At 48.9% G+C, this 15,560-nt stretch overlaps 2 protein-coding genes across 2 annotated transcripts in view; one reads left to right on the top strand and one right to left on the bottom strand.

Moving 5' to 3' along the window:
* Nucleotides 1-15,560, top strand: part of CACNA2D4 (calcium voltage-gated channel auxiliary subunit alpha2delta 4) — a 99,574-nt gene that overhangs the window by 77,369 nt on the left and 6,645 nt on the right. Inside the window, exons 23-31 of the mRNA XM_046900727.1 lie at nucleotides 1,233-1,294; nucleotides 2,263-2,277; nucleotides 3,604-3,648; nucleotides 4,611-4,673; nucleotides 7,182-7,252; nucleotides 8,112-8,187; nucleotides 9,959-10,011; nucleotides 10,960-11,015; nucleotides 12,351-12,371. Of these exons, the coding sequence (XP_046756683.1) occupies nucleotides 1,233-1,294; nucleotides 2,263-2,277; nucleotides 3,604-3,648; nucleotides 4,611-4,673; nucleotides 7,182-7,252; nucleotides 8,112-8,187; nucleotides 9,959-10,011; nucleotides 10,960-11,015; nucleotides 12,351-12,371 (462 nt within the window). The remainder of the gene's footprint in view (nucleotides 1-1,232; nucleotides 1,295-2,262; nucleotides 2,278-3,603; nucleotides 3,649-4,610; nucleotides 4,674-7,181; nucleotides 7,253-8,111; nucleotides 8,188-9,958; nucleotides 10,012-10,959; nucleotides 11,016-12,350; nucleotides 12,372-15,560) is intronic.
* Nucleotides 12,135-14,060, bottom strand: CHUNK-1 (protein). Its single transcript, NM_204836.1, is given in 1 exon segment — nucleotides 12,135-14,060. A coding segment is annotated over 1 exon segment (927 nt). The 5' UTR covers nucleotides 13,751-14,060; the 3' UTR covers nucleotides 12,135-12,823.

Genomic DNA, 15,560 nt, shown 5'->3' with positions numbered 1-15,560 from the left:
CCAGGGGCTGAGGTCCCTCAGAAGAACACTTAGGGGATAGATGTTCCCACGGGCAAAAACATGAGCCCCTCAGTGCGTCTGTGCCATGCAAGGTTAGCTGTGTTGGTGTCAACTCCTCTTTCAGTCTCATAGAAACTATAAGGCCCGGATAATGCTTGGTGGCACTGATGTGATCTGCTGTGATAAGGGGAATAGCTGTTCCCTGAGACGCTTTAAAAGATAACGAGGAATCTCAAGTGAGCGCTGCGTCTTGTCTAGTTTGTGCAGTGCAGGACTTAGGGCTTAGGGCAGCTGTACGAAATGATTCTTTTCCCCCAGTCACTGGCAGCCAGAGATGTTCTGCAGCAGACAGGGCTGGGTAAGGGGCATACCCATGAATGGGATTCCATAAGCGGTGCGAGCAGTGGGACTGTGACGGGGAGGGCTGTGACACTGCTATGGAAGGCAGAGCAGCCTTGACATGGCTGTGACCCCAGCTGGTGCCAGGCTTCGTGCATGCTGCATGGAAATCACCGCTGCAGTATTCTGGTTTTAATTCACACCCATCTGAATGAGAGCATCAGGATCTCAGCATCAGAACAGCTGTGTTGTTCTGTCAGGGACACCCTGCCCGGCTTCTTCCAGTGTGGGGCTGTGCCTTGCTCCAGGAACATGGTGCTGGGAATAGAAGAGCAATTAAACTGAGAAATTAGGGCACGCTTCATTAAGAAACACACACACTTCTTGGAGCGTGCACTGGGCTGGGCTGGGGTGACAATGCAGTACTACCCCACATGCTCTCATCAAGGGGCATTACTGGTTTTGTGCTTCAGAGGTGGCTTAAAAGCAATTTCAATCGTGGTTTCCCATAGAGAAGGGGGAGGTTTGCATCCCTTCCTCACGCTGCCCTACTTTTTGCTGATTGATCCTGGATTGTGAGGAGATGAGACGGGGAGGATCAGAGCAGTCCATTCTGGCTGGACAAACCCACAAAGGGCAGAGATGAAGGCGCACAGGCTCTCTCTGTTGTTTTTTGGGGGGGATGTTGTTTCAGTGGTGGCGTTCTCAGTTTGTAGGTCAGCAGTGTTCAGTGGGAGGGAGGTGTCAGTGCCTCAGTGCAGCAGCCAGCGTCCCCCTCGGCCCTACCTCGTTAAAGCCTTGACTCTCAACTGCAGTCTGTTTACCCCTCCTCTCCTAACTTTGTCTTTCTCTCTCTTGCACGTCCCTCTTTTCCTCCTCCCCGATTCCCATAGCGGTGGGCGTGCAAATCAAGCTGGAATTACTCCAACGCAAGTTCTGGATGGCCATGCAGCAGGTAGGAGCACCACCGAGCGTGCAGACAACGCAGTGCTCTTGTTCAGCTGGGCCAGGGCTGCAGTGCATCATGCACAGTGGTGGCATCTTCATAAAGGCTGCGGTGAAATTCATATTAAAAGATTTTGAAAGTAGATTAGTTGGAAGTCACACGTTTCCCTAATCCTCTGACAGCACTAATGCTGCCTGAGCCCCGGGTCTGCTCCACAGACGCTGTGGTGATGGTGTCAGCATCCCAGCCCAGCATTAGCTCTGCTGCATATGACATTTAATTGTGGAAATATGTCTCTGCTCATCCTGCCTTTCAGAAACCTCATGGAGATCTGAAATTTCAGGAACACGGGGGGAAAAAAAGCCTTCTGCCCTCTTTTATCATCTTGATGATGGAAACAAAATGCTACGAGCTTGCCAAAATACAAATGATTTGCTGCAGGGATAAACTTCCAGTGTTGTGCTAATTCTGAACCCTTGCTGCGCCATGAGGAATTACTGAAGCTGTCCTCCTCTGAGGGGCAGGAGAGGGGAACACCGTCCTACTAGCACCGGGGGCTTTCCCCGTGGGTTTTGCCTTTGGGTGGGGGGACAGAGCCGGGGCTGGAGCAGTGAGCAGCAGCCATAGATCTTGGTGGTCAGCAGGGGAGAGCCAGAAGGTGAGGGCTGCGGAAACAGGGGGCTGGGAGGGTACTCATGGGGCTGGGCAGCAGGAGGCAGAGGCACCCTCTCTCTTGCGGGCCATAACTCAGGTGGCTCAAATGCAAACACGGGCGCAAGGCCATTTCAGGTGTTAACTGAAAATAGAGTGCTTATGAGAGAAGCTGAAAGGATGCTGGTGTGCCAAGCACCTGCACACCGTGGTCGTAGGAAAAATCCTGCCGGGCTTCCTGTGGCCACAGCCTGGCAGGGGCAGCACCTAACAGCTCTGTTTCCTCTCTCCTGCTGCCCTGGATGCTCTGCACCGGCTGCCACCAGCCCAACGACACCGATGTAAGTAGGCACAGGCTGGCAGTGCTGAGTACGCTGGGTGGCAGCGCATGCAGGTTATGGTCTGCAGGGGCTCTGAGGGTCATGACTTTCAGGGGCCTGCCGTCAGGGGAGACGCCCCAGCCTCTGTGCCCCACATGTGTGACCCCCCAGGTGGTCACGCTGGCTCCGTATGGCCATATTTCTCTACTGTGCTGCATAAAGGCAGTGGTGAGGCTGTCTGTGGGTGAAGCCATCTTCCCCACTGCCTCGGAGAGCCACTTGGAGCTGTACTGCAAACAACGTGACTGTCACTGACCCTCCCTCGAAACTGAGCAGAGGGGTGGAAACCTGGAAATAGTGAGTTTGTTCTGCTAAACTCGGGATGAGAAACAAATCCTACCTGAGAGTAATGGCTTTGTTGTACTTTGAAATTTGCTTCTTGGTATTTTGAGAATCATCCAGAAAGAGGCTGGGGCTTCTGCATAATAAGGGCTTTGCAGAGAGAAAGGGCAGTGGAGGAGGGGGGAGCAGGCAGGCTGCAACAGGTCACCATCCTCCCCTGGCCCTGGAAGACCTCTGGCAGGAAGGGGACCCCATGTACAGAAATGGCAATGCCGTGTCAGCTTCCCTTTCTCAGCTGCTAGCGTGAATGGCGCTGAAAAATAACACAAAGAGACAGACGCAGGCAGCCACCACCAACTCGGAACAATTACAGAATCAATAAGCACCTGAAGGGCCTTGTTACTCGCCACTTAACCCCTCGTGTCCCCACGCGGTTCAGTGTTGTGAAACACATGTCAAATCCGGTACACAGAAATCCTAAATGAAACAAATGGATGGTGCCCGAGGCTACACAACCACCATTCACATCCTATTTTATCATTAGCTGTCCTGAGAATAAAGGAACCAACAGCAACAACAGCAACAACAGCAACAACAACAAAAATCCCCGCCTGAGAATAATCCTGATCTAAAATACCATGCCATGTATTTCCCAGCAGATGCTGAAATGCGTGCTGTCTCCTTGCCAGTGCACAGCAGCCTCTGCTAGCACAGCAGAGCTGGCTGCTGCCCTTTCCCTTACCAGCCTGGGCTCTGCTCTGGGCTCGGGGTTCTGCTGAGAGTGTGCTGGGGCAGGAAAGGGGACATTGCCCGGTGGGGAGGCACGGCACAAGGACTGCACATGGCCATGGGCTGACTGGCCTGAGAGTGCTTCTTGTCCTGTTCCAAATGCCACCTGACCCGCAGAGCTTCATAAGATGCTGGTGTGGAGACCTTGTGCAGTCCCAAGGGGGAGCCTGGAAGATGAGATCACGCCGTGATGTAATTTCTGCTTTTCCTTTCCAGTGCAGTGCCTTTGATGGTGCCTGTCCACTCAGCTGTCAGGACGACGTAAGTTGCCCAGATTTCCTCTCCTTATCTGTAGTGGGAACTACTGATGGCCATGGAGCTCTTTGTCCCTCCAGAAATCAGGTGCTGCCTGCCATCTCACAAGAGGTTGCACAGCTAGGGTAGGACAGCTTAGATATTCCCCTAGCTTAGATATTCTCCTAGTAGTGACATCAACTGTGAAATGTCAGCCCTGCCCACGGCAAGGGGTTGGAACTAGATGATCTTTAAGGTCCGTTCCAAGCTAGGCCATGCTATGATTCTATGCCAGCTGAGCCCACCAGGGACATGTGGTCTCCAACCAGTCTATCCCTGCTAAGGCAATCCTACCAGTGTCACCAGCCTGCCAGTGAGAGAGGCTAGCAGCGTGACATGTGCCAGACAGCCCTCTTTGCATTTATGCCACTGCTCTGCACATCTCAGGCATATTGAGGACAAGATATTGTGCCCTGGAGAGTGGAATCACCACAGTTATCCTCCTGTGTTCATCTAGCGCCATGATTTTTCCATGCGGCCTGCAGATTTTCATCTGAGCTCCGTGCCTCCATTTCCTGCTTTGCAAAATAAAAAATGATAAAAGCATAAAAAATGATAAAAAATGACAAAAACAGGGACTCAGTGGGGAGGAGAGGGTTATTTAAGTGGTTATAAATGTATGAATTCTGGAGATGGAAAACAGTAGAAGAGGGATACCCTCCAAATATCCTGTCAATGCCTACAGGATGTGTCATCTCTTTAAACATGTTTCAAACCGTGTTAGCCCTACATACAACCATAGCAAGACAGCATGTTTGTCACAAGCTGAATACCTCAAAGAGAGGACGCAGAGGGAAGTCAGTGCTCCGAAGCCTGTGTTAGCTGTGTGACGGGGCAAGGCATGGCAGCGTTGGGGCTGAGCCCACACACTTCACTGTGGAAGCCAACACAGCACTGTCTCTGATGTCACTTCTCTTTCATCTCCGCAGGTTCTGAATTGCTTTCTCATTGATAATAATGGCTTTATCCTCGTTTCCAAAAGACCTCCAGAGGTAAGAGTACATGAGAGAAGGAGGGGAGGGTGCATGGTGTGTTCACTGAACACCAGTGAAGCCCAACCGTGTTACAAGGGTGGCCAGGTTGTGGTGACACTCAGCTGCATGGTGAGGGGACAACACATCCTAGGTAAGGCAGGAGTCTGTGACGATAAGGAAGGAACTGGTCATGTCATCCATTTGTTTCCTTTTCTCCTACGGATGTGATTGGGACAAGCAATACATCTATAATGGAAGAAAATCTGTCTTAGAAGCTATAGTTCTCTGAAAGTGTTGGCAAAACAGTAGATAGGGGAGAACGAATGGCAGACTGTAATTCAGTTTTTCAAAAGGCTGTAGCAGAGTATGTCATAAGAGGCTGTTCAAGAAGCTGTAGTTTAAAATTGGAGCATGAGGTAGTGTCATTCATCTCAAAACAGCTGGGACAGAAAAGAAAAAGTGGAATAAAACAGAATTTTGGTAATGAAAATTTGTGTGTCCCGTAATTCTCCATCTGGACTCATCTTGGTTACCACGCTCGTAATAGGCTGGCAAAAGAAAAAAGTGAGATTGTGAATCCAGCAGACAACACACAGTAATTTCAAAGAAGCCAAAATGAGGGCTGTTGGGACTCACAAAGCAAAGTGAATCTGCACCATGGTAGCACCGGGGGGTGATACAGACAGATATAAAGATATAAAGAGAGCACACCGCAAGGAAAAATGAACAGGACGGTGACCTACCTGGCACAGTGAATATTTCGGTAAAGGTCCCTGTTCAACAACTTGTTTTGCCAAAAATAAAACAAAGGAAACTTGAAAAATAAAGAAGGAAAATACTGCAAAGATGTATTGGCTTCCTACTGTGAGAAGCCAGGTCCTGCTGTACGTTCACTGTGGGTTTGTAGTCACTATTTTGCCCACTGACTCCCACGGCATTTTCAGAGGTGCTTTACTGAGTCTTATCTTGTCTATAGGTAAAGACATGTACACCTTACAGGCACCACGTCTACTCTTCACCTTCAGCATCACCCACCTGGGTCCTGTATCTTACGAAAAATGGGTTTTTCAAAAAGCTTGTCTCTGAAAGCTCTGACTAGCAGAAACGTGGCAGGATAGTGAAAGTGGGTAAATGATAAACATCATCCGCATGCCTCTGAGAGGCATTTGGGCAAGCACCAGAAATGTCATCTTTTCCTCTGACCTTGAGGGTTCACTGCAACTTTTCCTTCCCAGATGACTTCTTTATCTTGTTCCAGTTACTGCGTTTGTTTCCCAGCAGAACCATGAGTGTCCACACTCTTAAACCCCAAAGAGAGTTCAAGACAGCAGCAGCATTAAGTCAGTAGTCTGTGCTTCACAGCCTCGCTAGCTGAATGATGTCCACTTGGCGCTTTGCAGCCCCCCCTGTCCCATCCCACACCCTGCCCTGTGGAAATCCTTTGGGCTCCTGTAACCTCTGCCTGAAGCTTATCAACAGCCAGACCACAGAAAAAAAGGGTATCAGAGGTGACATTTTGTGCTGTGAACCTCTGAAATCGCCAGGACATGTGGAAACCTGCCCAGAGCCGGGAATAAGGACAAACATGGCAGAGGGACTCTTGGGTGAGCCCCATCTGTGGTCCTGCAGTGGCCCTCTGCCCTTGTTACAGCAAGGAGTGAGAAAAGCTATTTCGTGCTCAGACACCTTCAGCGACATCTGGGACGATTAAAATCCAAGTGCTCAAAGGGGAGTTGATGTTACATACCCATTTGTATAGTGAAACATCTTTTAAAGCTTGCTGGAAAGATATTCATAACCACATAGATGATTATCATATGATCTTAGGTAAACCTATTTAAGATTTGTTTGTTTGTTTTTGGAAATGCCCCACTCAAAAAAATGAAGTCATCTGTCATCTGCTAGTGCTTTCTAAATAACTAGGGGCCTATCAAAGGAAAAGTAAGAGGAAAAGTAACATGTCCCCCCAAACTGCATGGATGGCTCCATCATAAATGGGAGCTACTTGTTATGTCAAACTCCATGAGCCAGGAAGAGACAGAGGACAGCTCATTTCTTCATTATTATTATTATTATGAGCGTTTTATTTTCTTGCTTGCAAACAAAGCGGTGGACTTGGCAGATTCTGAGCATTTTTTGAATGGATTTGTCATGATATAGTAATCTAGAAAGCCAGAACTGTTGTTTGTTTGAAGTCTCTACAGCAGCAGTTCTCAGGTCTGGGGTTGAGATATTTGAGGTCATTGACATCAAAACATAAATGGGACCAGAAGACCACAAAGTCCACATTTAATCCACGCATGCCAGTGGGATCTGGGGTCTGTTGACCAGGCTGGTGGGAGGGGAAGTCCTCCTAGCCAGCTGAAAGACAAAGCTAAGTGCTGCCTCCTTACACAGCATGTGTGGTGTGTAGTGCGCCTCCAGACAGGCTAGGTTAGCTGGAGCAGGAAAGAAATTTTACTCTAGACATGGAAATTTTACTCTTGATAGCTTATGCCATTTTTTTTTCCTTTCTTGTGCTTGCAGATTGGAAAATTTCTTGGTGTGGTGGATGGCTCAGTAATGACCCAGCTACTGAACATGGGCATGTTCAGGCGGTAAGCAGGGGCCCCTGCTTCATGCTTATCCTTGCTCAGCTGGTGTGTGGGGCAGAGCACATTAGGCTCTGCAAGCACTCCGACTGAGCAGTGCAGGATGCCTGAACAGGCATCTGTGGCCCTTACTTTGCTACCAGAGCAACTTCAGCTGCCCACATCCTCCCCTGACAGGCTCAGCCATTGTCACCCCACAGCGTGTTTCTCCTCTTCTCTGTTCCTCCAGCGGCTTGACACGCTGAGATGTACAACTCCAGTCTTAGTGCTGCCAGAGAACAGCTGCTCCCCGGCCTTTTTCAGGGCACAGTACTATGGAAAATGCTTCCTGGCATTTGAGGTGAAAGCACTTCATTTCCTCCTGCCGTTTGGAAGGCCTTTCCATGAGAGGCTGCCTGAGAGGTCCCAGAGGTGGCATTGCATTTGTCTGAGAACATTCCTTCCCTTATAAAATCTCTTATAAAATCTCTCTAGTCACCTCTCTCCATTCTCCCAGCACATATCAAAAGAAAATTCAGATATTCAGCGACATGAAAGCAGGAACTAGGGGAACTTATGGAAGGTACAATTATAATTCTCCAGCTTCAGATTCTGCTTTACTCACCACCTGTAATTAGGGATACATCACCTCCCATACTGACCCAGTTACATTAATCCAAGGCCCGTACTTCTCCCTTTTCGAAGTCCAGCCCTGACCTAACAGCAAAGACATATTTAAGCAGGTCACTGCTTTAATTCTTCCACACAGAAACTGTTTTGTAGAATGGGGTCCAGGTATGACAAAGTAGTGTAGGCTGGCATGAGTAGCCCACAGTTGGTTGCGTTGCTCGCTTTTGACTGTCTGCTTGCTTTGTTTTAATTGCAGGGTGACAATGTATGACTACCAAGCAATGTGCAAGGTGCCCTACCACCACCACAGTGGTGCCCGGCCGCTGCTCAGTGTACGTATCCCACTGCACACAGGGACTGTCTGTGGAGGTTCCAACAAAGTGGCATAGCACATGTGGTATAGCGCATTCCCCAGAGGATCTTAAGAGCCATTTGCTTCGAAGTGCTGGGAATGTCCAGACTCACCTGAGACGGGTTTCTGAGGCAGTAACACTGTCACTGACAGTGGTTTCTGATTTGACTATTGGCATGTAGGATCCTACTAACAATTGGAAGAAACAGGGAGGGGGCAGGAACCAGACTACACCAGGCTTCGTCTGTAATCTGAGACACCAGCTTGCAGCTGAAATGAGCAGAAATGCTTCCACAGGAGGTGTTTTCACTCAGCAGTCCCAAAGGGAGAGCTGCCCTGACAGTGAACAGAGCACCTGAGAGACAAAGTTGTCAGCCTTTCAGGGAAGCGTGAGTGGGCTGGGAGTAACAGAAAGAAGGGTCAAAGCTGCTGAGAAGAGCTGACAGCCCAGAGAATAAACTACCAGAGGTTGCACTTGGGTGCTGGTGTTTTGCTAGCACCCAAATGCAACCTCTCTTTAGTCTCATACAACAGATAATGTAATTCCTCTCTACCTTTCTAGCAGCCTTGACCAGGCAGAACTAAGTCCTTAATCAATACTCAGTCCAATTCAAACTAGTTAAAGCAACCCTAAACAGAGATGTGTTTATTATTGTTACGATGATTTGGCTCTTGAAAGTGTGGTGTGCTGGAAGTACATCTAATGGCATGACATTGCCATTTTTTTCCCAGTAACATAATTTTCAACAAAATATTCCTTTTTTAATGGCTGTACTGAAGCTGCATAGATAAGATACTGTGATTATAGAGAAAATATTTGCTTGATCAAGAATTGAAAAAAATGTCAAAATACATCAGCTGCCAAAAATAGGTGAATTGAGAGGAGACCAAAAGAATGAACCTCCAAATTTCATCTCTCTCTTTGTCCCCTTATCAAAATCCTCAGAAAGGAAGAAGGAAAAGTCCATTTATATATACACATTGTTCAAAGGAAAAAATCAGTCAAATCTCCAGTCATTTTACTACTTGCTGACTTATTTTGCTTGAAGATAAGCTAATTAGCTGCAATTAAACATTCCCTTGTGTCCTGTGACTGCTGCGTGTTTGGGGTTCCAGGACATGAGTGTGAGTTGGAGAGGGAGAGATGAAGCATAAACACGGTTACTTACCCTGAAGTGAAGAACCAGCAGGATCCTCTGCAGAGTAATTGGCCCTGGGATGATGCTGGATTTCCAATTTGTAGCAGAACAGATGGAAGATGATAGAAGTCATGCCATCTTGAGGAAAGGCTGCACGAAATCACAGTATAACTTAATCAATCAATAGCAGATAATACCAACTCCTGGACAATGCTGTAGCTTGTCCCAGAAACACCACTTGCAATTGGAATAGAAAAGCTTCCTAGACTGGTGGTGCCCCATTTAGCTGTATTTCTCTCCTGCTCTGAGCTCTCAAGGTCATCCATACTGGAGAGAAATCATCAAGCAATTACATCTTCAAAGTCCTTCACACATTTGTGATAAACTCCCTGACCCTGACTGGGAGGGGTGAAAAGATATTATTAACAGCAAGGCAGTTGCTGCTTCTGATGTATTTGAGTGCTTTCCAGTGATGCCCAGACCTTGAATTTCCAACCTTCAGGAGCTCTGAGCAGTGGAGGGAATTGGTCTGAAACATGGGGTCCTGCGTAACAACTGTACACTCTCTGACCAGGTCCTCATGGTGTGTCTCATTTCTTCTTTGTTCTCCAGCCAATTTATGCCTTTCTAGCTGCACTGAAATGGCTGATAAGTGATTTCCTCATGTGAGTACAAAAATATATGGGTATTTGGGAGGCTCAGACAGCCGGGGTGAGAGCTGAGAGGACTGTGAGTGGAGGCTCCGCATAGGACATTGCTGTCAGCCTTTTAGTGACATTCAGCCTGGTGCATTGCTCCCGGGAGGCAGAAAGCTATTACTATTCCCATTTCACAGAGGCAGAGGCAGAGGCCCTGAGCAGGTCTGGGATTTACCTGAAGTCACTCAGTACAAAGTGGCAGAGTCAGAAATAGGACTCGGGTCTCTGGAGGCCCTGCAGGTCCTTGATGCTAAGTCCTCCTCCCTGTCTCATTCTCCTATGGTAAGTGATTCCCCCGCAGGGTGAGGGAGGCCAGAAGGAAGGCAGGAAGCTCCAATCTGAGTGGCAGGTGAGGGAGAAGAGAGGGGTCTTGTGTCAAGCTCTGGATCGGGCGTACTTCACACCACAGAAGGAATAAAAATTAAAGCTCAAATCAGGATCAAGCTGAGATTATGACCAGAGCTGCCCAGCTTTCTGGGCCCAGGCTGAAACAAGGACAGTGAACATCCCAACCCGAGAGGCAGAAAAGATCCAGGTGCTGGGCCTTGAGCCTGTTGGCACAACGCAATTCAACGTGGCTTGTGGCTGAACTCAGTGCCACCACAGTGCTGGCTCCCTGTGAGCCACCTGTGCCCCTCTGGGGCTGCCACCTTCACCAGCGAGGTCCATGAACAGTATGTCCTTCAGGGAAATCCCACTCAGTTATTTCACAGTATAGATCCCACAATACAGATCTATACACCGAAAATAAACAAATAAATAGACCTAACAAACAGACAAACAAAAATTCAGACTTGCAATGGCAGGAAACCCAGAGCACACTTGTTAGAGTGCTGGGCCTCAGGGCCATCTTGCTGACACTTGCATCCTTCCAGGCTGCTGAAAAAGCATCCCCTGTTCTTGCTCTTTCGACAGCTTCCTGTTGGAGTTTAACATGAGTAGCTTCTGGCATTCCGAAAACGTGGCAGACGGTGAGTATGCGGAGGTCCAGCCAGCCTGTAGCAAGTGAGTGTCACCACTGCTGGTGGCAGCAGGAGCTGTATGGAGAAGCCGAGCCTTGTGGAAGAACACACCATCCCATCACATCTCCCTCTGCAGACATTGGAAGTCAGCTTCTAGGTCCCAGCACCACCTTGTTTCCCAGCCACCCCCATCTCAGCCTGCCCAAGCTCCAGAACCTTCAAGGAGAAGTCTGTGCAGCTCACAGCTTGTTTTTCTCAGTGTTGTTGCAAGGAGCAGGGGAGGTTTTTCTTTCCAAGCACCCTCACCCTGCATGCATGTATATCAGCCAAAAAGACCTCCAGTTGGAAGGGTTTCCTGTCTTCCATGGTGGTGGCTCACAGGATGAGCACAGCGATGGTGCATCAGCAGGCTCGTGGAACTAGCTGGAAAGCCTGTAAGACTCAACCCAGAACAGCTTCTATGCATCCTTTGATTCAACCATGCTGTGGGATTCTCTGTTGAGTCATGCTGAATGGATCAAACAACACCTTGAGGGTCTCTGCTTTCCCACTGGCTTTAGAAGCTGGTGGCACCCAGCACCACACAGCAGCTGTGTGCAGCAGAGGAAGCAGAGGGGTGAGGGTTAGGGTTCTAGGTTGAAATCCAGTGACCTGCCCTGTAGCTACTGTGCTGTCTGCTCAGAGTGGTCCCATCCTCTGCAGGCAGGGGATGTCGGTGGCCCCGAGGTAGACCTAAGGGACAGGCAAGATGTGCTGTACACAGCACTGTAGATGCCATCACTGCTTCCTTACAAACTCTCAGCGCCAGTGGTGCTTTGGGTGATGAGAGAGGAACATTCCCTGCTAACTGTGGGAGTTTCCTGGTCTTATCAAGGAAACACTCATTTTCAGAGAGCAAATTGTCCTTCTAGTCAGAGAACCAGCCCAGCATCTGGGTGCTGTCAGTCCCGCTTACCTCCTCCAACGGGGGTCTTCAGACACAGCAGTAGAAGTTACAGCTTTCCTCTGTGCGGCACTGATGGATGCTGTTTAACTTGCACGGAGTGTCTCCCTGCAGAAATCAGTGAGAAAAAGTCAGATGAGCGAGTACAAGATTTCTGATAGTGACGTTATGAATGGTAAATGGCTGCAATTTTATTTAAGTTTTATTTGAGGACGTGTTAGGGGTAAGGGAGAGGGTTCTTGCTGCTGCACTTCTCATCACTGTTTCATTTTGTGCTTTCTTCAACTCTCCTGTATCATCTCCATGCCTGCTGTGTGCAAATTCATCTCCACTGTGCTGCCATCACGTGAACCTGTCTCGTGGCTCCGTCTTCATTGTTTGTGTGCATGCCACTCTTCCAGCCAAGGCTGTCTTCCATCACTGTAAGTAGAACCAGTGAGTAGCAAAAAAAGAGGAGGATCTAGCTAGGAATTCCAGGCTAGGAATGACAGTTTTCCTCTTTTTGGACAACAGGGAATTTGCAGAAGGATGTCACGGTGGTGTGGCTGTTTCCCTGCACTGCTGGTTTAGCTGGCGGAGCTGGGAAGGGACACGCCAGCCTCCTCAGTGACAGCAGGCACAAACAAAACCATCACTCAGTGGCTGTTGTGATGTGGTTTGTCCCTCATTCTGGCTCCCAGCAGTTCCTGTCTTTTCAGGTGTTACGCCAAAATCAAAGCCGTCCCGTGCCTTCTTGCAGGACAATTTCTGTGGGTCCCATAGTCTTCGGATATTAAGAGGCCATTTAAGTCTCCTTTTCCACACCCCATGATTTAGCTCCTTCTGATGAATACCAGCCCAGCCCCAGGGTAATGCAGAATTACTTTCAAGCAGTTTAACTGATAAGTAAGTATACGCTGTAGCTCATAAATCCACTCCTGCAGGAAAGCTCGAAATCCCTCCAGACAGAGTCCAGACTGTGGCTGTGTTTGTATCTCACTGCTTCCATACCTTCCTCATGTTTGCCGCTTTGCGCTCTGCCCAACAAGACGTATGTGTGAGACAGAGATAGAGAAATAGAGACAGTTGGAATGCGCGTGAAGAAGAGGAAGAGGAGGGGAGTGTGGCTGATGAAAAACTGAGGGTCCATGCACGGGGGAGGGAGTGGCAGGCTGAAAGGAAACCACTGGGGCTGGAAGGAATGGGTTGCACATGTTGTTAGGAACAGGCTGAAGCTTTTTGCCAGGGATGTTAACATTTTCTTGACTGCCTGCCAAAGCTGGTGAATGCAAAGCCTATGGAGAGAAGGAGACATTCTGTGGGAGAGACACCGAGTACACGTGAATTCGGGGATACGTACCGAGGAATTAATGTTAGGGGATCGAACGCTCACCCCTGCACAGTGTGCGCTGATCCTATTCCTGCTTCCCAAATTCTCGTGCTTTCTGGGAGGGCAAGGCTTGCCGCTGGAGTATGGGCATGATTGATTCAGACTGCACTCCTTGTGCAAATCTGCTTCCCAGAGATGGCGAGAAGACATGTTTGCTTCCACCGATTTCTCACTGCTCTCAGCGTCTCCCTCCCCTCTGTGTCTGTAAGGGCTTCTGCTTTTATGGACATCACTGCAGATTTGAGGGCCTTTAATTAAGCCAAAGATACTCCCAGCCAAGACACGCAGCCTAAGAAAGAATACTTCTAGAATTCTGGAGCTCAGAAAAGTTCCCTTCTGACTGCAAGATAATGTACTCAGAGGATATTTTACAAGCTCATCAATTACATTCTGTGTTTTGCATTTGTATCTAAGCAGCAGATTTTGTCTCATTTGTACCAGAGTAAATCCACTGACATGGGTGCAGATATTTGTGATGTACGCTGGTGGCAAAGGGCTCCCAATCTGGGCTGTACAATTCGCAGCAAGGAGCAGGGCTGCCTTTGCTATTCAGAAGGATTGGTTGCCAACTGTCTGACAAAGTCTTTCTGGAAGTGCAGATGGCAGCAATGACAGCCGGGAATTAACTCACGCTTTGCTATAAAGTTTGCAATTTGTTATCAGCTCCTCCAACTGTTTACTAAGCCCTGACCACCAGACTCTCAGAGCTGCTGATAATGTTCTGATGTTCAGTGCGTGCATGCAGAGGCTCAGTCCCAGTGTGCTGCTGATGCTGCACATGCTGCTGGGCCCTCTGAGATTCAAAATACTGCTGCAGCTGCGTTGCCTCCAGGCAAATTAAGTGGCAGTAGGCTTAAGCATAATCTCTGTCTCAGGTCTTGTCTTGGTTCAGAAGTCAGAGATTGTGGAGTGGCTTGTTTTCATTTAGCCTGCGCCAAGAGGCTGATTTAAGATGGCCTGTACAGGAGCTGTGCGCCTATTTAACACAGCTTTAAAGTACATCTTAGTGCATGTGATGAGGTTAACCCAGAGCAAGGCAACTGTAGATGCCCATGAAAGGTTGTGGGCAGAAATGTTAGCAGCCAGCCCATGCTGCCAGGGCTGAATTGCTCTTGCAAGGGCCAGTCCTGCAGTGCTCTCCATCACTTACCTCTAGTGTGGCGTGGGAGCTGCAGTAGAGCTGGGGTAGACATGTGCAGGTCAAGTCTGTAAGCAGTGCTGGGCTGGCTGAGGCTCCAGGTGTGTTCTGGGTGTGGGTTGGACATCTTTAGTTGCCTTTCCCAATAAGGCCCTGTTCTACAAACCCACCAAGTCCAGCACAACAACCCTGATCATTCATCACTACTTCCATCCTGTATTTGGCAAGCCTGGGTCCGATTCACCCCCTACCTGTGCTCCATCCTTCACACCACTGTTTCTGTGTTGCTTTAACTCCATCCGCTTTAATGACACTGCACCAACAAGCCGAAGCTAACGGAGAATGAATTGCTTTGCTGGGGATATGGGAAAAATAAGGACCTGGATAAAATCTCTGTTTTGTCAGGACCGTGGCATGAGCAGCATGATAAATTCTTGCAGGCAGTTGTGCAACACCTGTGGGGCTGAGAGGTCAGGCCAGTTCTCTTTAATGTTTCCATAAATTACGTGGATGCAGGACTTGAAGGTATACTAAGTAAGTTTGCAGACACCTCCAATGGGGAGGAGCTGTTGACTCCCTCGAGGGCAGAGAGGACTTGCAGAGAGATCCTGACGAATTAAAGGGCTGGGAAATTACCAACTACATGAAGTTTAACAAGACTAAGTACTGGAATCAGCCCCTGGATGTATGCACAGAGTAGGGGACAAGAGGTAGGAGAGCAGCCCTGCAGAAAGGGATCTGGGGGTTCTGATTGATGGCAAGTTGAACACGAGTCAGCTGTGTGCCCTGGCAGCCCAAAGGGCCAACCATATCGTGGGGTGCATCAGGGCCAGCACTGCACCCAGGCAAGGGAAGGGGCTGTCCCACTCTGCTCTGTGTGTGTGGCCTCACCTCGAGCTCTGCGTGCAGGTTTGGGTGCCACAACATAAGGACATAAAACTATGAGAGCATCCAAAGGAGGACTGTGAAGATGGTGAGGGGTCTGGAGGGCAGGGTGTGTGAGGAGCAGCCTGGGGGTTAGGGATGCATTTTTCACCAGAGGGCGGTGGGCATGGAACAGGCTGCCCAGGGAAGCTGTCACAGATGTGGGGTCTTGACACATAT

Source organism: Gallus gallus, chromosome 1, assembly GCF_016699485.2.
Source record: "Gallus gallus isolate bGalGal1 chromosome 1, bGalGal1.mat.broiler.GRCg7b, whole genome shotgun sequence".
Classification (NCBI taxonomy): Eukaryota; Metazoa; Chordata; class Aves; order Galliformes; family Phasianidae; genus Gallus; species Gallus gallus.
The sequence above is the reverse complement of the archived record's forward strand: the minus strand, read 5'-3'. Positions and strand labels throughout refer to the sequence as shown.